The sequence below is a fragment of the Henckelia pumila genome, chromosome 3 (genome assembly GCF_033568475.1).
Source record: "Henckelia pumila isolate YLH828 chromosome 3, ASM3356847v2, whole genome shotgun sequence".
NCBI classification, from domain to species: Eukaryota; Viridiplantae; Streptophyta; class Magnoliopsida; order Lamiales; family Gesneriaceae; genus Henckelia; species Henckelia pumila.
In genome coordinates, this window is record NC_133122.1 from 21749413 (window position 1) to 21770890 (window position 21478).

The 21478-nt window shown below is 33.9% G+C and overlaps 1 protein-coding gene and 1 non-coding gene across 2 annotated transcripts; one reads left to right on the forward strand and one right to left on the reverse strand.

Annotated features, from left to right (window-relative positions):
• The first annotated feature begins 2851 nt into the window (after nt 1-2851).
• On the forward strand, nt 2852-5478 carry LOC140887712 (jasmonate-induced oxygenase 1-like). Its single transcript, XM_073295146.1, has 3 exons — nt 2852-3630; nt 4092-4425; nt 5055-5478. Exons 1-3 carry the CDS (start codon nt 3122-3124, stop codon nt 5307-5309), a joined length of 1098 nt encoding a protein of 365 aa, XP_073151247.1. The 5' UTR covers nt 2852-3121; the 3' UTR covers nt 5310-5478.
• A 7205-nt stretch (nt 5479-12683) lies between these two features.
• LOC140893937 (small nucleolar RNA R71) lies at nt 12684-12789 on the reverse strand. Its single transcript, XR_012153495.1, has one exon. It is a non-coding gene; the product is annotated as a small nucleolar RNA R71 (small nucleolar RNA).
• Between the last annotated feature and the right edge of the window lie 8689 nt (nt 12790-21478).

Sequence of the window (21478 nt, forward strand, 5' to 3'; positions counted from 1 at the left end):
ATGATGAGAGTTTCGTATATGAACTTGGACAATCATCTCACTTGAGCTAGTTTTGGCGATTGAAGTTTGATTTAGATCCAAATTTAAATCTTAACACTTCACCCCAAATATATAAGTTTGTTTATTTTTTTCTCACGCATTAAGAAGATAATTGAAAAATAAATTTGTATACAAATTACTTCCAATTTGTTCATATTTGATTCATTCAATAAAATGATTGCTCGTATTCCAAAAAATTTAATAGGGATATATTTAAATCAAGAACAAATGCAATTAAAAATGTAAAAATTAAACTATATATTTGAGGTAATCGAAAAAATGAAAAATATATAATTGAAACGAATGTAGCATATATTCGTTATCACGTGGCAAAGTAACAATTAAAGCATTTAATGCATTTATAATTTAAATGTTTTGAAATTTGAATAATAATATTTATTATTAATACAACAACAACAATGGAAGGTGGGGGAGTTTTGTCACCCAACATAGTTAATACATTATATATAAGTTTCTAGAAGGGAAAAAAGAAAAAAGAAAAAAGAAAAAAGAAAAAAGAAAACATGATATACAAGTCTTTACGTGTTTCATAAAACATTTTGGAATTATCTTGTTGCTAGAGCTATAGTAAAACATGTTACATATTTGATTTTACATCCGAATCAGATATTGTTTATTTACATCCCCGTGGTATCTTTATATTCTTAAAAGATTTGTGTAATATATTTTAAAATTTAAATCTATAAGGGGTAAAAATAAATAAATAAATAAATAAACTAAAACTGTAGTGTTTCTCTTACAACCACAACCAGAGAAGAACCATAAAAAGTAAATTTCTTGTTTTTACTTTTAAGTTAATTAGGGATGGGGATGGCAATTGGCATTGGGGACCCATACCCGATGTCCTACCCACTTCGTACCCGTCTTATGTGGGGCGGGTTCGGATAATTTTAATTTCCAAAAAAGGATCAAAAGTATAAAATAAATCTTTTTATTGCACCACTCGAACTTCGACGAGTTACTTAACCAAAAATTCATGAAAAATTGTCCAAATTACAGAAACAATTTTCAATATAAAAATCGGACAAAATAAAATCTTGTGAATGACAAAGATTAAGGTCGTGTTTGTAAACTCCAAAGACTTTTCAACAAATTTGCTAATAAAAAAAATAATCACTTATTTTTAAAAATTAGTATTACCAAAATAAGTTAGACCACTTTCTATCAGGAGGGTAGAAAAAATTTCACTTTTTTTATACTCACTTTGTCTCGATTATATAGTCATATTTTTTTTTCACACAGATTAAAAAAAATCATTGAGAAAACAAATTTTATTCAAACTTCCTATTGTATTCCTATTTAATGTATTAAAAAATGATTGCACAATTTTTAAAGTGTAGTTAATAAAAGTATATTAGTAAAAAAATGTAAAAAATATTACTAAATATGGTATATGACTATATATTTGGGACAAACAAAAAATAAAACGTGGACTATATAATGGAGACGGAGAGAGTATGTTTCTAGGGGGTGTTCATTTAATCCGAACCGAACCGAACCGAACCGAAATTCACCCGAAATCCGAAACCGAAAACCAAACCGAATTCATGGTTCGGTGAAAAACCGATTTTTTTGTTTTCGGTTTGGATTTCGGTTTAATCGAATTTTCAGTTTTTAATATTTATTTTTTATTAATAAAAATAAATAAACAATATTTTAAAATATAAAAATGAATTTTTAAAAAAAACAAAAAATCGGTTTTCGGTTCAGTTCGGTTGACCGAGCCAAAAAATCGAACCGAAAATCCAAAATTCAAAAAACTAAAAACCGAACCAAATTTATGTTTTGGTTTTCGGTTCAAACCGAATTTTTGATTTCGGATCGGCTCGAGCGGTTAACCAAACCATAAACACCCCTAGTTTATACTCCACTATTTCTTTAAAAATACAACAAATATAAAATATTTAAAACTAAAAAAATTTAATTAGTCGTCGTCGAAACTAAGAAAGAAAAATGTGATGCTACATGTATACAGAGGGTTATACGTTGGGTTGCAAGTTGCACTTGAAATTACATGAATATCCTTAATGTATTTTGGAAAGATTTTTTTTTTTCCAAATAAAATGGAGGGATAATTTTGTAATTTCATGTGTAGTGTGTAATCCAACGTGTAACTGAATGTGTATATATAACATTTCTCAAAAAAAAATATCTACGCTTCAAGTGTTGTTTCGTGACATGGAATAGAGGTGCCAATACGGGTTAGCGGGGCGGGCTGACCCACAATTCTTCATTTGGCGCGATGAGGCATATCGACTCACTTTTTAGGTGGTTTGCGAAAGTATCAATCCAACCCACCTATTTTAGATAGCGAGACGGGACAACCCAGTAAACTTATTTGTAATTTGACGAGTTGGGACGAAAAACCCGCAACCCACAACAACCAACTGTTAAGCTGGATGGGGACGGGCCGGTCTACTATTTGGTGGGTTGAAAAATCGACAACCTAAACCACCTATTATATATGACATGCACAAATCTATCCAGCGAACATAATCATTTTTACACCTCTAATCTGGAACCAAATTTACCCGAGTATCGTTGGCCTAATCAAAATCCGATTTGAGTAACTTCAATATTATAATAAAATCGAATCTTATTAAAAATATTATTTTCATACGCACATGGAACAAAAAACATATATTTTATAATAAAAATAAAATATGGATGTATGCAGCTCCACTCCTCTCAGTCATGTGCCAGAGAGATCAAATATGAAATCAACTTCTTCACGGCGCCGGATAAGTTATTGCTCCATTCCTAGGTGGCATGCGCACACATACGTATATGCACACATTTTCTTTATCTATATCTATCCATATATCTATAATATCTTCATCTTCTTCTATATATATGTGTGTGCTATGTTTTCTTTTTCCTCACTCACCACTCATCGATCTTTACAACTTCCACTCCCACTACTCTTCTGTATATCGAGACACCACCAAGATGATATATAAATATATATATTTTCCCATTTCTCTCTTTTTGTAAGGAAAAAATTCCCATGAATATTTGTAATTAATTTATATTATATATCCCGGTTTCTGTTTCTACCATCATGAACTGCTTGGCGAGCTGGCCGGAACCCGTGGTCCGTGTGCAACATTTATCCGACAGCGGGATAAAGGTCATACCGGACCGCTACGTGAAGAAGCCACTGGAAAGGCCTGGTAATTCTGTGGAACCGGCAGCAGCCGAGAGCGAAGAAGTTAACATTCCCGCCATAGACATGAAAGATCTGTATTCGGGAGACGGGTCGATCCGACAAAGGACGGCCCTACTCATCGACAGCGCGTGCCGCGAGTGGGGGTTCTTCCAGGTTGTGAACCACGGAGTGAGCCACGAGCTGATGGCGCGTGTCCGTGAAGCCTGGTACCAGTTCTTCCATCTGCCTCTGGAGGAGAAGCAGAAGTACGCGAATTCGCCTAGCACTTACGAGGGGTACGGGAGCCGGCTGGGGGTTGAGAAAGGGATTTCGCTGGATTGGAGCGATTACTTCTTTCTTCACTATCTGCCCGTGGGGCTCAGAGATCAGGACAAATGGCCGACTCTTCCAGCTTCTTGCAGGTATTTCCATTTTTTAATTTGCTACGAAATAAACGTGTTTATTATAAGTGTCGTTTTCCAAAGGGAAATTGCGTGTCAGATACTCCGTAACTAATTAATTCAAAGTCAATATTTGCATATTTTTTATGTATCAAATGAGACTCGGGGCATACAAGTTGTTCGGGGTACGTACAATTTATGATTTTTGATAAAATAATTGGTTTTAAAAAATAATTAAGGGTCCGATCGTTTAATTTCATTGAATATATATATATTTCATTTACTTTGATCCCGTCAGGGAAACATGACATGATCACCGGTACACTGGACATGCTTATAATTTTATTCCTCGACCTTGTGAACTTCCAAATTTTTTTAATTATGGATCCAAAAATATACATATATAGATGATAATTAATTATATATGGTTAATATATATCGAGGATTTACAATGTATATTTGTTGCATGATAATAATTTCAGGCAAGTGGTGGACGAGTACAGTAGAGAAGTTGTGAAACTTGGTGGTAAATTGATGAAGGTTTTCTCAACAAATCTTGGGCTAAGAGAAGGGTATCTTCAAGATGCCTTCGGAGGAGACGATGAAATAGGTGCATGCTTGAGGGCTAACTTCTACCCCAAATGCCCTCAACCGGATCTTACGTTGGGTCTTTCGTCCCATTCGGATCCGGGTATCATGACCCTTTTGTTCCCCGACGAAAATGTGCCGGGTCTCCAAGTTCGCCATGCCGGTAAATGGGTCACCGTCAATCCCCTGCCTAACGCCTTCATAGTCAACTTGGCGGATCAACTTGAGGTTTGGTTATCTAGCTTCTGTCAACTTTTTAATTTGAAAAAAAAAAAAAAACGACTTTCTATAATGTATCTCAATATACCATAAGGGTGGGGTCATGACTCGTCTAAATAATAAAATATCTCTATATCTTTTTTTACCTTGTCGTGTTCTGATTAATTATAACACGCACGTATGGCCATTTTATATGTTGTGTACATATGTGAGGTGAAATTAAAATGACAAAAATTCCCATGAGACGGTCTTATTTTTTTGAGACGAGTTTTTATATGAGTTATCCATTAAAACACATTACATTTATGCCAAAAGTATTACTTATTATTATAAATATGAGTAGGGTTGACTCATCTTACGGATGAGATCGTCTCACAAGAGTGTTATTCAATTAAAATCAATCAACCTGCATGTGTACGTACGTAGCATGAACAAAATCCACTAATCTATATATGCATCCATAGAATCACAACATGATTAGGGCACATCTTTCAAATTTGGGAAGATGTTTCAAATCCAAGATCCAATACTAACAAACTATATATATTTCTCAACAAAAAAATGTAAAGTTTGATCCTAGCTAGAAAAATTATGTTTCACAGTTTCTTGACACAAGCTAGGATGACATAAAATTACAGATAATGAGCAACGGAAACTACAAAAGCGTGGAACATCGAGTGATCGTGAACGCGCAGAAGGAGAGGGTGTCCCTTGCTTACTTCTACAACCCAAAGGGAGACATAGTGATCAAGCCAGCGGAGCCTCTAGTTTCGGAGGAGCGTCCGACCTTATATCCAGCCATGACATTTGATGCATATAGGCTGTATATTAGGACAAAGGGTCCCCATGGGAAGTCCCAAGTGGAAGCAATGGTCAAATCAACCACACAATAATTTTAGACTCCTTGTCTCCTCTTACTTGGTAGTTTTCTCTTATTAGTTATTATATATATATATTGTAATTCTTGTTTGTTTTTGTGGTTAGTCGTTGTGTAAATGCATGGGTTAAATGCATTTTATGTATTATTATTATTATTATTATTATTATTATTATTATTGTGTACGTACTGAATGCAGCTTTTTCTTGCCATTAATTAATTAATATATATGACGCTTGTTTTGGGTTTTGCAAGATATAAAATTGCAATGAAGTTATCGTTATTTGCATTACATTCAATTGCATTATATATCTTAATGGTAAGATGAAATGAATGAAAAAATAAAAAGGAGGAAAAATATTTTATGAAATTTTATAAAAAAATTAAAAAACACTTATAAAAACGTTTTTTAAATACTTTCCAAACGGAGTCTTTATCTTTGATTAAATATTCAAAATACAATATATTGCATAATTCAAACATGTGGTTGATTAAGATATATATTCATTGATTTGAAATGAGCAATTAAGTAACATATTGTCAATGTCTAATATATCTCTACTTGTTTCATGTTTCTTTCTCCAAAATATCAATATAAAAATAATAATAATAATAATAATAATAATAATAATAATAATAATAAATTCACTTTCTAAACTAACTAACACAATTACTCTCTTACACGATTAAGATGAACATGACCAAATTATTCTATGTAGGTGGTTTAACTAAATTTCATAGGAATTATTATTCTTGATTCAAATCCTTATATAGATACTTGTATGATGTATTGAAGTACCATATTATGATATATCTAGTCATTTTATATATAACTAGGTGTGTTGCTTTCTTTCTCCGACCAAAATATCTAAACAAAAGTCACTTACGGTAACAACTTAATTATTTTTACAGTTACGTTCTTACATGTTTAATTATTTTCACATCGAATTACACCATATGTAATTGTAATATATATATATAATATATATATTGTTATTGATCTTTCAACAGCATGCACGCAGCAAAACAGTATATAGCGAGCCGAGAGTTTAACTCTCTATCTTTAAGACAAATTTGCCCGCCTAGGTGCTTACGGGTTGATCAAAGTCTCCCAAGATAGAACGCTATCTCCAATTTCGATTAGTAGCACTACAAAATCGAAGCACTACGAACACTTTCAAGTGTTTAAGAAACTCAGACTCGATATGAGTATGCAAGAGAAGAAAAGAGAATTCAGAAATGAGCGAGTTGGAATAAATGCATATGGTGTCTATTTATAGACGTTGTAAGGATGTATCAGACAGCCGCACCTCTTCGCTGCATGCATGGGCAAAGAGACGCAATTCTTTGGACTGAAAAGACGCACTGGTTCGGACCCAAAAGTTGTGTCCGTTCACAAGAAAAGATGCACTGATTTGAGCTGAATGGTTGCACTATTTCGGAAACAAAAATAAAATATTGAATTAATTTTTGTCCAAAAAATTTATATCATGTCAAAGCCCAGCCCAGCCCACGCTCGTACCGTGCCGGCCGGACGGCGGCACGCGTGCATGTGGCTAATGGTTCGAACCTAGCCTAGACTAGGTCCGCTCCCCTTAACAAACATGGGTACCCCTTTGGGCCCCAACCCCTTGTCTCATCTTAGGCATTATATAGTGTCATCCTTTTCCACATTTTACCAATGTGGGACAATGAGTATTAATCTCATTCATACCAATTTTCCCAACACTTGTCCAAACAAAATTTCCAACAATCCCCCACATGAATATGATTTATGCGAATATGTATGCATATGCTAAAACAGAGTTTCTTGCAAAAAATTATTGCATGGGGAGATGTAGCTTGCGGCTTTGAACCTTCCTTAGTGAAATACTATCGGATTTACTAGGCTGCCTAGTGAACTTAATGTCTTGAACTATTCAGATGTTGATGTAAACCAAGACAACCGTATTCACACAATAATTTTTTTCTCACACTTTATTTGTTCTCACAGTTTTGTCCATTTTGGCCCTGGACAACATCTTGGATTCTTAAGTGTTTCATTAAAGCGGCCCGTCTTCACACTTAAATAGGTGACCTCCTATTATATGAGTATCCTGTCATACTCTATTTCTTATAGAAATATAGGAATCATTAAAAGTTTGTTTAAAACTTAACCTCACTACTTGCACAGGTTGTACTTTTATCCTAGGAATGAGAATAGAACAAAGTTCTAAGTGCAAGAGAACATTCATAACTTGATTTTCCCATTGAACCAAGATCTTGGGATCTCCAATCTACAAGGTTGAGTTTCCGCTATGAATATTCTTTAATTTTGTAGGTTTTAATCTCATTCCTCTTGATAAGCAGTTTACTTGATCTCTACCTAAACCTTTTGTCAATGGATCCGCTAAGTTATCTTTTGATTTTACATAATCTACTGCGATAACTCCATTTGAGATCAACTGCCTATTGGTATTATGTCTTCGACGTATGTGTCTTGACTTACCATTATACATACTACTTTGTGCCCTACCTATAGCCGATTGACTATCGCAATGTATCATTATTGCTGGCACTGGTTTTGTCCAACACGAAATATCTTCTAGGAAATTACAGAGCCATTCCGCTTCTTCTCCCGCTTTGTCTAAAGCTATGAATTCCAATTCTATTGTTGAATGAGCTATACACGTTTGTTTAGAGGATTTTCATGACACAGCTCCTCCACCGATGGTGAATACATATCCACTTGTGAACTTCGAGTCTTTTGTGTTTGAAATCCAATTTGCATCACATTATCCTTCAAGTACAGAAGGATATGTTGCATAATGTAATCCATAGTCCATTGAATACTTTAAGTATTTAAATACTCTTTCCAATGCTTTCCAATGATCATGACTAGGATTAATTGTAAATCTACTCAATTTATTTATTGAGTATGAAATATCAGGAAGAGTACAATTTGTAATATACATTAGACTCCCAATTATCCTTGCATATTGTTGTTGAGACACGGGTTCACCTCGATTTTTGGATAAATGTAAACTTAAATCCACGGGTGATCTTAACGACGTAACATCATACGCGTTGAATTTCCTAAGTACTTTCTCAATATAATAAGATTGTGTTAGGATAATTCCTTCAGGCGCTTTTACAATCTTAATTCCTAAAACGTCTTTCATATCTTTCATATCAAAATGTTTTGTCAACATTTTCTTAGTTTTCATGATGATATCATGATTACTATCCATTATGAGCATGTCGTCTACATACAGACAAACAATTACATACGAGTCATGTGTGCCTTTTATATAAACAAATTTATCACACTCATTAATCTTGAATCCATTTGACATCATTGTTTTGTCAAATTTTTCATGCCATTGTTTAGGAGCATGTTTTAGCCCATACAAAGATTTAATGAGTCGACACACTTTTTTTTCTTGATCGGGAGCAATGAATCCTTCAGGTTGTGCCATATATATTTTTTCCTCTAACTCACCATTTAAAAAGGTCGTTTTTACATCCATTTGATGTATTTCAATATTATTTAAAGCAGATTTTGCTATAAGTACTCGAATAGACGTTATTCTCGTAACAGGTGAATATGTGTCGAAGAAATCCAACCCTTCTTTTTGTCTAAATCATTTGGCCACCAACCTTGCTTTGTATTTTTCCACCGTTCCATCAGCTTTGTATTTCCTTTTTAAGATCCATTTGCATCCTAAAGGTTTGCTTCCCGGTGGGAGATCTACTAACTCCCAAGTATGATTTTGCATGATGGAATTTATTTTACTGTTTATGGCCTCTTTCCAAAGCGGAGCGTCAGGACTAGATAACGCTTCGCTTAAGGTCCTTTGATCATTTTCTATAGCATAACTAAGAAAATCAAGACCAAAAGTTTTAGCTATCTTAGCTCTCTTACTACGCCTTGGTTCTTCACTTTCATGAGTTTTCTCATTAGTGGATTCATGAACTCTTTTGGAAGAGCTTTTTTCTTCTTTACAAGGAAAGACGTTCTCAAAAAATGCAGCATTTCTTGACTCAATAATCGTATTCTCATGTATATCAGGAATTACTGACTTGTGAACTAGGAATTTATATGCACTACTGTTGTTTGCATATCCTATGAAGATGCAATCTACAGTCTTAGGTCCAATCTTCACTTGTTTTGGATTTGGTATTTCTACTTTCGCCAAACACCCCCACACTTTCAAATATTTGTATGAGGGCTTATGACCTTTCCATAATTCGTAAGGAGTTTCATTCTTATTTTTATGTGAAATTTTGTAAAGAATATGATTTGTCGAAAGTATTGCTTCCCCCCACAAGTTTTGGGGTAGTCCAGAACTTATTAGCATGACATTCATCATTTATTTCAGATTACGGTTTTTCCTTTCCGTAACACCATTAGATTGTGGTGAATAAGGAGCAATTGTTTGATGAATAATGCCAGATTCATTGCAAAATTCTTCAAACGGAGCAACATATTCACCTCCTCTATCACTTCGAATTTTCTTGATTCGTTTGCCTAATTGATTTTCAACTTCATTCTTATAGGTCTTAAATGCTTCAAGAGCTTCATCTTTGCTTCTTAAAATAAACACATAACAGAATCTTGTGCAATCATCTATGAATGTAATAAAGTACTTTTTCCCACCTCTAGTTTGTACAAACTTTAAATCACACACATCGGTGTGAATTAGTTCTAGAGGTATTGTACTTCTTTCCACAGTGTGAAAATGTACTTTAGTTAATTTAGCTTCAACACATACTTCACATTTGTAGTTTGAATAAATCTTAGTCCTTGGAATAAGATTTAGTTTTCCAAGTTTTCTCAAAGTGTTGAAGTTAACATGTCCTAATCTAGTATGCCATAAATTAAAACATTCAACCAAGTAATTTAAAGCATTAACTTTATTACTTTCAAGATCACGAAGTATAGTCATTACATTCATCTTGAAGAGTCCCTTTTCTATATATCTTTTTCCTAGGAACTGTTCATTTTTCATTATTACAACTTTTCCAGCTTCAAAAACTATTCTAAATCCGGCCTTAACAAGCATAGAACCGAATACAAGATTCTTCCTTATGTCCGAAACATGGAGGACATCAATAAGAGTAAGCTTTTTTTCCAAAGTTATCTTGATCACCACTTTGCCTAATCCAACGATCTTAGAAGTCGCATTGTTACCCATATAGAGCTCTCGTCCACTTATAGAAGTATACTTCGAGAATAGATCTTTGTCAGCACAGACATGTCGCGTCGCTCCGGTGTCGATAAACCATTCTTTGGGATGATTGATAAGTGCAATTTATGCACTTAATTTATATATGATTTGACTTGGATTTTGTGATGTATCGAGTGAATATTATGCGTATTTGTTGTTGTTTTTGTGAGTTGCAAGGATTTGAAGAAAAGTAGCAAGAAGAAGCGGAAAGCCGAATTACGGGACAGCAAACTTCAGAAAATTACTGGGAATGTTACATACATCTAAATCCGATCTTCACCATTCAAATTGAAGTTTAAGATGTTTTAAAGTTTCTGTGCAAATTTCAGCTCGATCCGACGGCTAGAACTTAAGTTATGATTTTTACAAAAATGCTGCGCAGATGGTGAAATGGAAGAACAAGTAGCGCCTCAGCTCTAGTTTTCCAGCGCTCCAGCGCCCGTAAATTCATGTCCCGAGCGCCGTCTTTTGAGCGCTCCAGCGCTAGATGTCCGTCATTGAAAAATAAAATACGAAACTTGAGCGCCCCAGCGCCGAATTATTAGCGCTCCAGCGCTGCGCAGTCTTCAAAAATATGAAAAGTCTTTAATCGAGTTTTAAAAGGGATTTTATGACTTATTCTGGAGGATACGAGGGTTTAGAGAGTATTCAGAGTTTTTGAAGGCTAGAGATGGCTAGAGACCAAGGAAAAGGGAGAAGAAGCATTCTTGGCACGAAAACGGATGAAGCGACTACCGGAGACGGAGAAGCATCATCTACCTTCGTTTTTATTTCATTCTTTCTCCTAATTTTTGAATGATGTTCAAGAACATGCTTTGTTTGGTTTTTATTTTCATTATGAACTAATTCCTTTGTCTAGAGGGACGACGTAGCTTGACTTGAAACCATGTTTTTGATATTTTGATTGATATATTAGAATTATTCATTTGGTTTATTTGTGTTTTCCTGAATTGATTGAGTTCAATTTACTGGCCATAAATTAAATGATATTTTATTTAGAATCTATCACTCGAGAGAGGAGATTTTGAATACGACATAGAAAAATACATCTTTGGTGTTTATATTGTTCGAGAGGCATATAACTCCATTGAAGCCTTTAGAAGAATTCTTGTGCTATTTACCAGATTTAATAATTGAACTTTGATAGAGATATTGAGTTTGTTATTGAATACGAATTTCTGCTTGACACTCGAGAGAGGTAGTAGAAAATAATAGGGATTCATGGCTAATAAACTAGAAGAATTGATAATTGAACAATCATTATAAATAAATTGTGGTACACAGTCAAGTGAAGTCGAACCTCTAGCATTCTTCGCTTATTGAATTTTTCTCTCGTGAACTCGTGGTTATTTAGTTTTGTTTCTTGCAAATTTTAGTTTTATAAAAATCAAACCATTTTTGTAGCTCTACATAGGATTAGGATTTTATTAGTTGCAAATATTTGATATAATATCATTTATTCATTCTCCGTGGGATCGACTTGGACTTAATTCTTATATTATAACTTGACATCGTGCGCTTGCGAGCGAAAAACACGCAACAAGTTTTTGGCGCCGTTGCCGGGGAGTGAATTTTATTTGATTTATATTAAATTATGCTAATTAGTCTTAATTTTGATTTAGAACATTTTATTTCTTTTGTTGGTTCTAATTTTAATTTTTTCCTGTCTATGCAGTTTATGCGAAAAAGCCAAAGTTACGACTCACTGCTCTTTGATTCGGAAATCGAAAAAACTGCTAAAGCTTTGCGAAAAGCTAGAAGAGAAGAGTTGCAACAAATGGCTGAAGAAAGGGAAAAATCTGTTAATAATGCTCCGGTGCCGATCAGAGATCACTTTCGACTGGTGATCAATACTCATTATTCTGGGATAGCTCGGCAGAACATCACGGCGAATAATTTTGAGTTGAAGCCAGCTCTGATTAATATGGTGCAGCAGAATCAGTTCAGGGGTGCATCTACTGAAGATCCAAATCTGCATCTGCGTACTTTTCTGGAGATTGCTGACACAGTGAAGATTCATGTTGTTACTGAAGACACCATCAAACTACGATTGTTCCCGTTTTTTCTTAGGGACAATGCTCGTAGTTGGTTGCAATCACTACCTCTTGGGAGTATCACTACATGGGATGATATGGATTCTAAATTTCTGGCTAAGTATTTCCCACCTGCTAAGTCTGCTCAGTTGAAAATAGAGATCACTACATTCAAACAGCAAGATTTTGAGCAATTGTATGAAGCTTGGGAGCGGTACAAGGAGTTTCTTAGGAAGTGTCCAAATCATAATTTTTCGGACTGGGAACAGATTGAGTTATTCTACAATGGTTTGAATGGGCCAACTCGTATTTCTGTGGATGTTGCAGCTGGAGGTTCAATATTTTCTAAATTTCCTGAACAGGCTTATGAGATGCTTGAGCAAATGACTGTTAACAGTTATCAGTGGCCGAGTGAGAGATCTGCAATAAGGAAGTCTGCTGGAATTCATGAGATTGACGCATTCACTGCTTTGACTGCTCAGATGGCTACTATTTCTACACAGTTGGCTGCACTGACCAAAGGAAATCAAAGTTCTAATGAGACAGCAACGCTGGCGACTACCGTAAATTCTGCTGATGGATTTGAAAGTGTGGAGCAAGCTCATTATGTGAATAACAGGAATTACAAAAATTATCGAGGTAATCCTGTACCCAATCAATATCATCCTAGTTTGCGTAATCATGAGAATTTTTCCTATGCAAACAATAAGAATGTGTTGAATCCTCCACCGGAGTTCAATACTCAGAATGGTGAAGGTAAGGCATCGTTGGAAGATTTGGTGAGTAATTTTATTGAAGAATCATCCACAAGATTTAAGAGAAATGAAAATAGTCTTGATAGTATGGAGACACACTAGACCAATGTGAGTGCTTCTATGAAAAATCTTGAAACACAAATTGGTCAACTGGCGAATGCATTGAATAATCAGAAGAGAGGTGTGTTTTCTAGCAATACTGAGGTTAATCCAAGGGAGCAGTGCAAGGCTATCACCCTTAGAAGTGGTAAAGAACTTGGGGTTGATGACCCAAAGAAAGTAGATGATGAAGAGGCTGAAGAGATTGTGGTGGAGTCTGAAAAATCTGTTAGCAAAAATTCCAGCAATTCTGCAGTTGTGCCTGAGAAACCGCCTGTACCAAAAGCTGTTTTGCCATATCCTCAGCGGTTCAAGAAGAAAGCGTTGGATGAGAAGTTTTCTAAGTTTCTTGACATCTTCAAGAAAATTCATATTAATATTCCATTCGCTGATGCTTTGGAGCAGATGCCGCGGAAGGTGGAGGAGTTCGAGACTGTCAACCTGAATGAAGAGTGCAGTGCTATCCTGCAAAAGAAGCTACCACAAAAATTAAAAGATCTAGGGAGTTTTAAATTTTCTTGCATTATTGGTTCTTCTAATTTTAATAAAACACTTCTTGATTTAGGAGCTAGCATTAACTTAATGCCTTTGTCTGTTTTCAGGAGTTTGGGACTTGGAGAGGTGAAACCCATGACAACCGCATTGAAGCTAGCTGACAGATCTATCACATATCCGTTTGGAATCATTGAGGATGTACTGGTAAAATTAGATAAATTTATTTTTCCTGTGGATTTTGTTGTGCTAGATATGGAGGAGGATGCAAATATGTCATTGATTTTGGGGAGACCGTTCTTGGCTACTGCTGAAGCCAAGATTGATGTGAAGAAAGGTGAGTTGATGATGGGAGTTGATGGTGAGAAGGTGATCTTTAATGTTTATAAGGAGGTTAAAAATTCATCCATGGAAAAAGTGTTCATGATTGAACAATCAAAGAAGATAGAATGTTGCTGCAAAGTTGTTAGTGCTGTAGAATTGCCAAGAGAGAATTATCCGAAGGTAGCAAAGAAGAAGAAGAGAAAGAAAGCAAAGATCAAGAATATTGTTGAATATGGTCGGGCTATGGACTATAAACTAAGCGCTTCTTGGGAGGCAACCCAAGCGATTTTTTTTATTTGCTTTATTGTTTCTTTTATTTTAGTTGTTTTCCTTTTTATTATTTTTTATCATGAGAAAACTAGACATAAATAATGATTTTGAATTGTGTAGGTGAAAAAGTATGGAGCTGAAAGAGTTTAGGAGTCACCCCTGATGAAGAGTTTTGAGTGATTAAGATGGTGCCAAGTACTGACGCTTGGTGCCTAAGGTATGTGTCCCTTATTTTTAATGAATACTGTACATTGAGGACAATGCACAATTTAAGTTTGGGGGATGTTTAAAAATTGTGAAAATCTGAAATTTTTTATGAGTTAGTAGGAGTTGAAGGCATGATGTTGTAATTGTGTTGGCCTATGATGAAAATAAAAAAAAATTTTCCGCTGAAAAAGTTCATGTTAGCTATATTTAATCTTGAGTTCTCACATTTATGCACGAATGCCATGATTTTTGATACTCCTAGCAATTAAAAAAAAATTATGTGGATTTGTGATGTGGATTAGAGGAATTGATTCTTAACTCTTGTGATTTTTGCTTGAAACTGAGATAGATTTTTATGAATACAGAAGTGATTTAGGTGTTTTTTTTGAATCTATTGAGTTTTTTTTAGCCATTCTATATTCATGAAAAATCCACAACAAATTGAGTAGCTAAAAAGTTCAAAGAAAAGTAATGGCGGAGAAAGTAAGGTGAGGGGAGGCCTTAAAAAAAAGGATTGAAATTCTAGTCCAAATACAAGGCATAAAGATGGAGATGTATGGAGTAGAAGAAAGCCAAGACTAATGTCTGGCAATGCAAATAAAAAATTTTTAGCTACTCATAATCCTGCACAAATTGAAAATATTGAATTCCCTTTGCTTTGCATCATGAGTCCTTGTTTACATTGATATACATATGGATGCTTATCTCCTGCTGATTATACTTGAGCCTAATGTTAACCGAAAAAGTCCTGTTGATCTGTGTGAGTAAAAGTTGAACTTGGTTGAGAGTATTTTGAAACTTGAGGGCGGAGTTAATGATTTTATGAAGCTTACGGATTGCATGATTTTACCGAAAGTTAGGTGGGTAGATGAGATTGGAAAATCACACACACACACGAGAACTCTTGAGAAAATTAGCGGGCATGTGTATTGAATCTTGAAATGTAAAAATTCAAAGATCGACTATATTGCTCATTACTGTTTTGCTCGGGACTAGCAGAAGTCTAAGTTTGGGGGGATTTGATAAGTGCATTTTATGCACTTAATTTATATATGATTTGAATTGGATTTTGTGATGTATCGAATAAATATTATGCGTATTTGTTTTTGTTTTTGTGAGTTGCAAGGATTTCAAGAAAAGTAGTAAGAAGAAGCGGAAAGCCGAATAACGGGAGATCAAACTTCAGAAAATTGCTGGGAATATTACAGACATCCAAATCAAATATTCACCATTCAAATTATATTTAGGATGTTTTAAAGTTTTTGTCTAAATTTCAGCTCGATCCGACGGATAGAACTTAAGTTATGATTTTTACAAAAATGTTGCGCAGATAGTGAAATGGAAGAACAAGTAGCGCCCCAGCTCTAGTTTTACAGCGCTCCAGCGCCCGTAAATTCATGTCCCGAGTGCCCCAGCGCCGTCTTTTGAACGCTCCAGCGCTAGACGTCCATCATTGAAAAATAAAATACGAAACTTGAGTGCCTCAGCGCCGAATTATTAGCGCTCCAGCGCTGCGCAGCCTCCAAAAATATGAAAAGTCTTTAATCGAGTTTTAAAAGGGATTTTATGACTTATTCTGGAGGATACGAGGGTTTAGAGAGTATTCAGAGTTTTTGAATGCTAGAAACGGCTAGAGACCAAGAAAAATGGAGAAGAAGCATTCTTGGCACGAAAACGGATGAAGCGACTACCGGAGACGAAGAAGCATCATCTACCTTCGTTTTTATTTCATTCTTTCTTCTAATTTTTGAATGATGTTCAAGAACATGCTTTGTTTGGTTTTTATTTTCATTATGAACTAATTCCTTTGTCTAGAGGGATGACGTAGCTTGACTTGAAACCATGTTTTTGATATTTTGATTGATATATTAGAATTATTCATTTGATTTATTTGTGTTTTCCTGAATTGATTGAGTTCAATTTACTGGCCATAAATTGAATGATATTTTATTTAGAATCTATCACTCGAGAGAGGAGATTTTGAATACGACATAGGAAAATACATCTTTGATGTTTATATTGTTCGAGAGGCATATAACTCCATTAAAGCCTTTAGAAGAATTCTTGTGCTATTTACCGGATTTAATAATTGAACTTTGATAGAGATATTGAGTTTGTTATTAAATATGAATTTTTGCTTGACACTCGAGAGAGGTAGTAGAAAATAATAGGGATTCTTGGCTAATAAACTAGAAGAATTGATAATTGAACAATCATTAGAAATAAATTATGGTGAACAGTCAAGTGAAGTCGAACCTCTAGCATTCTTCGCTTATTGAATTTTTCTCTCGTGAACTCATGGTTATTTAGTTTTGTTTCTTGCAAATTTTAGTTTTATAAAAATCAAACCTTTTTCGTAGCTCTACATAGGATTAGGATTTTATTAGTTGCAAATATTTGATATAATATCATTTATTCATTCTCCGTGTGATCGACTTGGACTTAATTCTTATATTATAACTTGACATCGTGCACTTGCGAGCGAAAAACACGCAACAATGATCAACCATGTTAGCCTCAAAGATTACTGCTGACAGATCTATCTCGGACAAATCAATAGGCACAGATTTGTGTTGGACCACATTTTCCCGGTACTGATTGTCATTCTTCGGTAAGTGACAATCCTTGGCTTTGTGGTTCGTTTTCCCACAGTTCCAACAGGTTCCTTTCTACTTCTTATTTTTCTCTTGCATCACATCTTTCCCAAACTTCTTCCTCTTCTTCATAGCGTTCGGCTCTACCAAGTTTGTCTTTGCTTCCATCGGCATCTTACCAGCTTTGATCTCCGCTTTGAGATTGTCTTACTCAATTCGCAGCCTGACGATCAAGTCCTCGAGCCCCATTTCCTTACGTTTGTGCTTCAAATAATTCTTGAACTCCTTCCATAAGGGTGGCAGTTTTTCGATTAAGGCAGCCACTTGGAAGGACTCACTGATAATCATCCTTTCAGCCATTATATCATGGAGGATGATTTGGAACTCTTACACTTAGCTAATCACCGTCTTGACATCAACCATTTTGAACTCGAAAAACTTACCGACTACGAACTTCTTCGTGCTAGCATCCTCTGTCTTGTACTTTTTCTCTAAGGATTCCCACAGTTCCTTAGCAGTCTTGGTTGCAGAATATACACTATACAGCGTATTGTCCAACCCATTCAGTATGTAGTTTCGGCACAAGAAGTCGCTGTGACACCATGCATCAAAAGCAGACCTTGTTTGTGTGTCAGCATCCGGTGCCGGAACAGCAACAACTTCATTCAAAAACCTTGCAAGATGAAGTGTTGTGAGGTAAAACAACATCTTCTGCTGCCATGTCTTGAAGTCAGTACCGGAGAACTTTTCAGGTCTCTCGGCATGCGCATTAGAAGGGGCTGTGACAACAGCCCACCCCCGTGCCGAGCTGGCCGGGCGGACGGACGGACGGACGGCGGCGCGCGTGTGGCTAATGGTTTGAACCTAGCCTAGACTAGGTCCGCTCCCCTTAACAAACATGGGTACCCCTTGGGGCCCCAACCCCTTGTCTCATCTTAGACATTATATAGTGTCATCATTTCCCACATTTTACCAATGTGGGACAATGAGTATTAATCGCATTCACACCAATTTTCCCAACACTTGTCCAAACAAAATTTCCAACATATATATATATATATATATATATATATATATATATATTAATGGTTTAAAATATTTTTGTGAGATGACCCACGTTGAAATTACAAAGTTACAGACACAAGTCTACTTGGGAGCTATAATTAATTACTTCTAAAGAAACAATATAATTGAAATATTGTATGGTTTAAAAACTTTGATTTGCATGATTATTGATTAATGTCTCCTATTCCTTTTTATAAAACACAAACTTTCAATCTTGTAATTAATAATGGAGAAAATAATCAAATTGCTCCCCATAAGTTTGCAGGTTATATCTGTCTTATATAGCTAGTCTTATAAGTATTCAAAACCAAAAATAAACAAACTTACAGGACCAGCTCGATCATTTTCATAAGATAAAGTCAAGTATATTTAATTTATGAATTTCAGACTTATGCAAACAATAATTACTCCATTGTTGTTCAAATACACATACATGCATGTTTCTGTATCTATTTTTTGAACAAATGTTTCTTCTTCCTCACTTACATATATCCCTAACACGTACACCACCATTCCCACCACTCTATTGTAGTGTTTGGTCTAGTTTCTCACACATTTATATACATTTATAAGTGACAAATATGTAAGACGTTAATATAATTTTTCCTCAATATATAAATAATTCTCTTCAATTTTTTTTTTCAAAGAAAAACCAAACTATTGAATAGATAAATCGTTAATAGCTGCATCCATCGTTCATCCACGACCGACGTGCTAGTTTATCAAATTTCTTCACATGGTCCACTACTCTAGTCTAGGCTCTATGTATCATATGCATAAAGCACATATATTATGTGCCAAATTAATCAAAATATCTTCGACATATTTATGTATTTAAATTATATCAAATAAATGTGATATATTTATTTCAAAGTTTCTTATATGAACATCTCAAGAATTTTCGATTTAGATTAGGAATCCGTTCTTAATCTATCGTAAATTAGCACCGTGTAGGACAAAGCGTCCGTCGCTTTACCAAAGTTATAGACTTATAATTGATGGTAATGATGCAATTCAAATCTTTTAAACCGTACTGTATAATAGTCCAAGCATAAAAAACGTCATTGTTCGATTGCTCTACAATTATTGCAGACCATCAATCTCCCTACCGATAATTGCAATCTTTGCAATCAATAGGAATTGAATTCATGATATTTTCTATGATATCGTCGAACGTTTGTCGTTGTACTAAAATGTATGTAACTGATGGTAATGGTGTACTCAAATATTTCAAACCGTACATCAACTCAAACAACATAATTCGATTGCTCTATCAGCATGAAACACAACACGCCGGAACATATCTATTTTTATCACCATAATTAATTTCTCAAAAAAATTCAATTTTCTTTTCCTAGTTGTAAATGTGAACCTTAGGTTTGAGATTTGTTCAATCGAACTTTTGTTTTGCTTTTTTCGTTTCCCCTTTTTGGGTGGGGAATGGCACGTTTTTTTAATGACTAGAAAAGCGGTCCATTTTTCTACATTGATGATTGATGGGCTGAAATTAATAATTATTTATTTATATATCAATTCATTTAATGGCATTAATTGTTTCAACAAATTGACCTATTCCCGTATCTGTTTCAATTCAATGTTTTAATTTGTTAAATAACAACAACCAATTAATTACTGCATTCAAGAAATTTTTTTTATTCATTTCACATAAACTTTGTTTGAATACAAAAATAGTATTTAAAATGATAATTACAATTTAGGTAGGTTTCCTATTAGATGGATTGATATATCCATATGTAGAGTTAAAAGTAATATTTTCATCATGAATCGAATTGAGTAAGATGTCTATCTCACAAAAGTAATGGATAGAGATCCTCTACTGTGTTCCTTCCACAGCATTTGGTGATGTGAGACTTATTTATTGACTTTTTTAATTATAGTCATTAGGAAATTAATTATGTTAACGTAAATAATTTTAAATTCTTGTTAAATTCAAATTTTAAATAATAGTTAGATATATTCTTCTTTGAAACTTACGTTAAGTAACTAATGCGTAATTTTTAAATAATATTATATATGTCAAATTCTTTTTAAATTTTTGTAATATGAAAAATAATATATAAGAAATTATATTAACTTAAATTAATGATTTTACGTACAATTAATATGATTATATTAAATTTTTACCTGTTAAAAAAATTACTCTGTACGTATCATTGTTTTCCGAATTTGATGAGTATTGTTATTTTTTTTCACCAACAATGATCAATAAGTTTCTTAACAATAAAGTTTATTATATGTTAACACTTACATTTAAATTTAGTACAATTCCATCATGCAATATCATAAATTAAATTCAGTATCATATTTCCATAAAAAAATAAATAATTCATGTTTTTTGAGATTTTATTTCAATTAACATTGTTAATCTGTTATCCCTTCAAAAAGAAAGACAACTACTCAAGAATATGTATTGGATAAATCATAATTAAAATTCACGACTTCAATAGAATATTTTACGATGATAAATTATATTGTGTCTACATTTAAAAAAAATAAAAGTTCATAACATCAAAAATTCGATGAATTTGAATTGACTTCCGATTGTTTGAAGACATTCATGAGGTATCGGAGGTTCTGAACAAGATACAAATAATTCATCGTGTGTTCTAATGTTTTACGATAATTGTAAAAATTTAATATAATACTATTAATTGTAAAATCATTAATTTAACTTAATAGATTTAAATTGTATATATTATTTCATATTAAATAAATTAAAAAATAATTTGATATATATATAATTATTAAAAAAATTTACCCATTAATTAATACAAATTCGAAGAAGAGTATATAAAATTATTAATTACATTTGAATTTAACAAAAAATTAAAATTACTTAAGTTAAAATAATTAATTTCTTAAATGCCTAAAATCAAGAAATATCCATAAATAAGTCCCACATCACCAAATGTTGTGGAAGGAACACAGTAAAGGATCTCTATCCAAAAGTAACTCATGAAACAATTTACAAGAATTTCTGGGACAAATTCTCGGTTCAATCCTAATATGTTTAACCCTTTTTCCGGTTCGGTTCCAAAATTATATTAAAAAATTCCCGGTTTATGTCTAAATGTTTCAAAAATTAGATCTATTTGATCATTAATTTCGTCAATTT

Excerpts from the sequence above, each read along its gene's own strand:
- LOC140887712 (XM_073295146.1), top strand. The coding sequence starts at position 3,122 with ATGAACTGCTTGGCGAGCTGGCCGGAACCCGTGGTCCGTGTGCAACAT. Across the intron at positions 3,631-4,091 it reads ACTCTTCCAGCTTCTTGCAG|GCAAGTGGTGGACGAGTACA; the intron begins GTATTTCCATTT and ends TAATAATTTCAG. Across the intron at positions 4,426-5,054 it reads ACTTGGCGGATCAACTTGAG|ATAATGAGCAACGGAAACTA; the intron begins GTTTGGTTATCT and ends ATAAAATTACAG.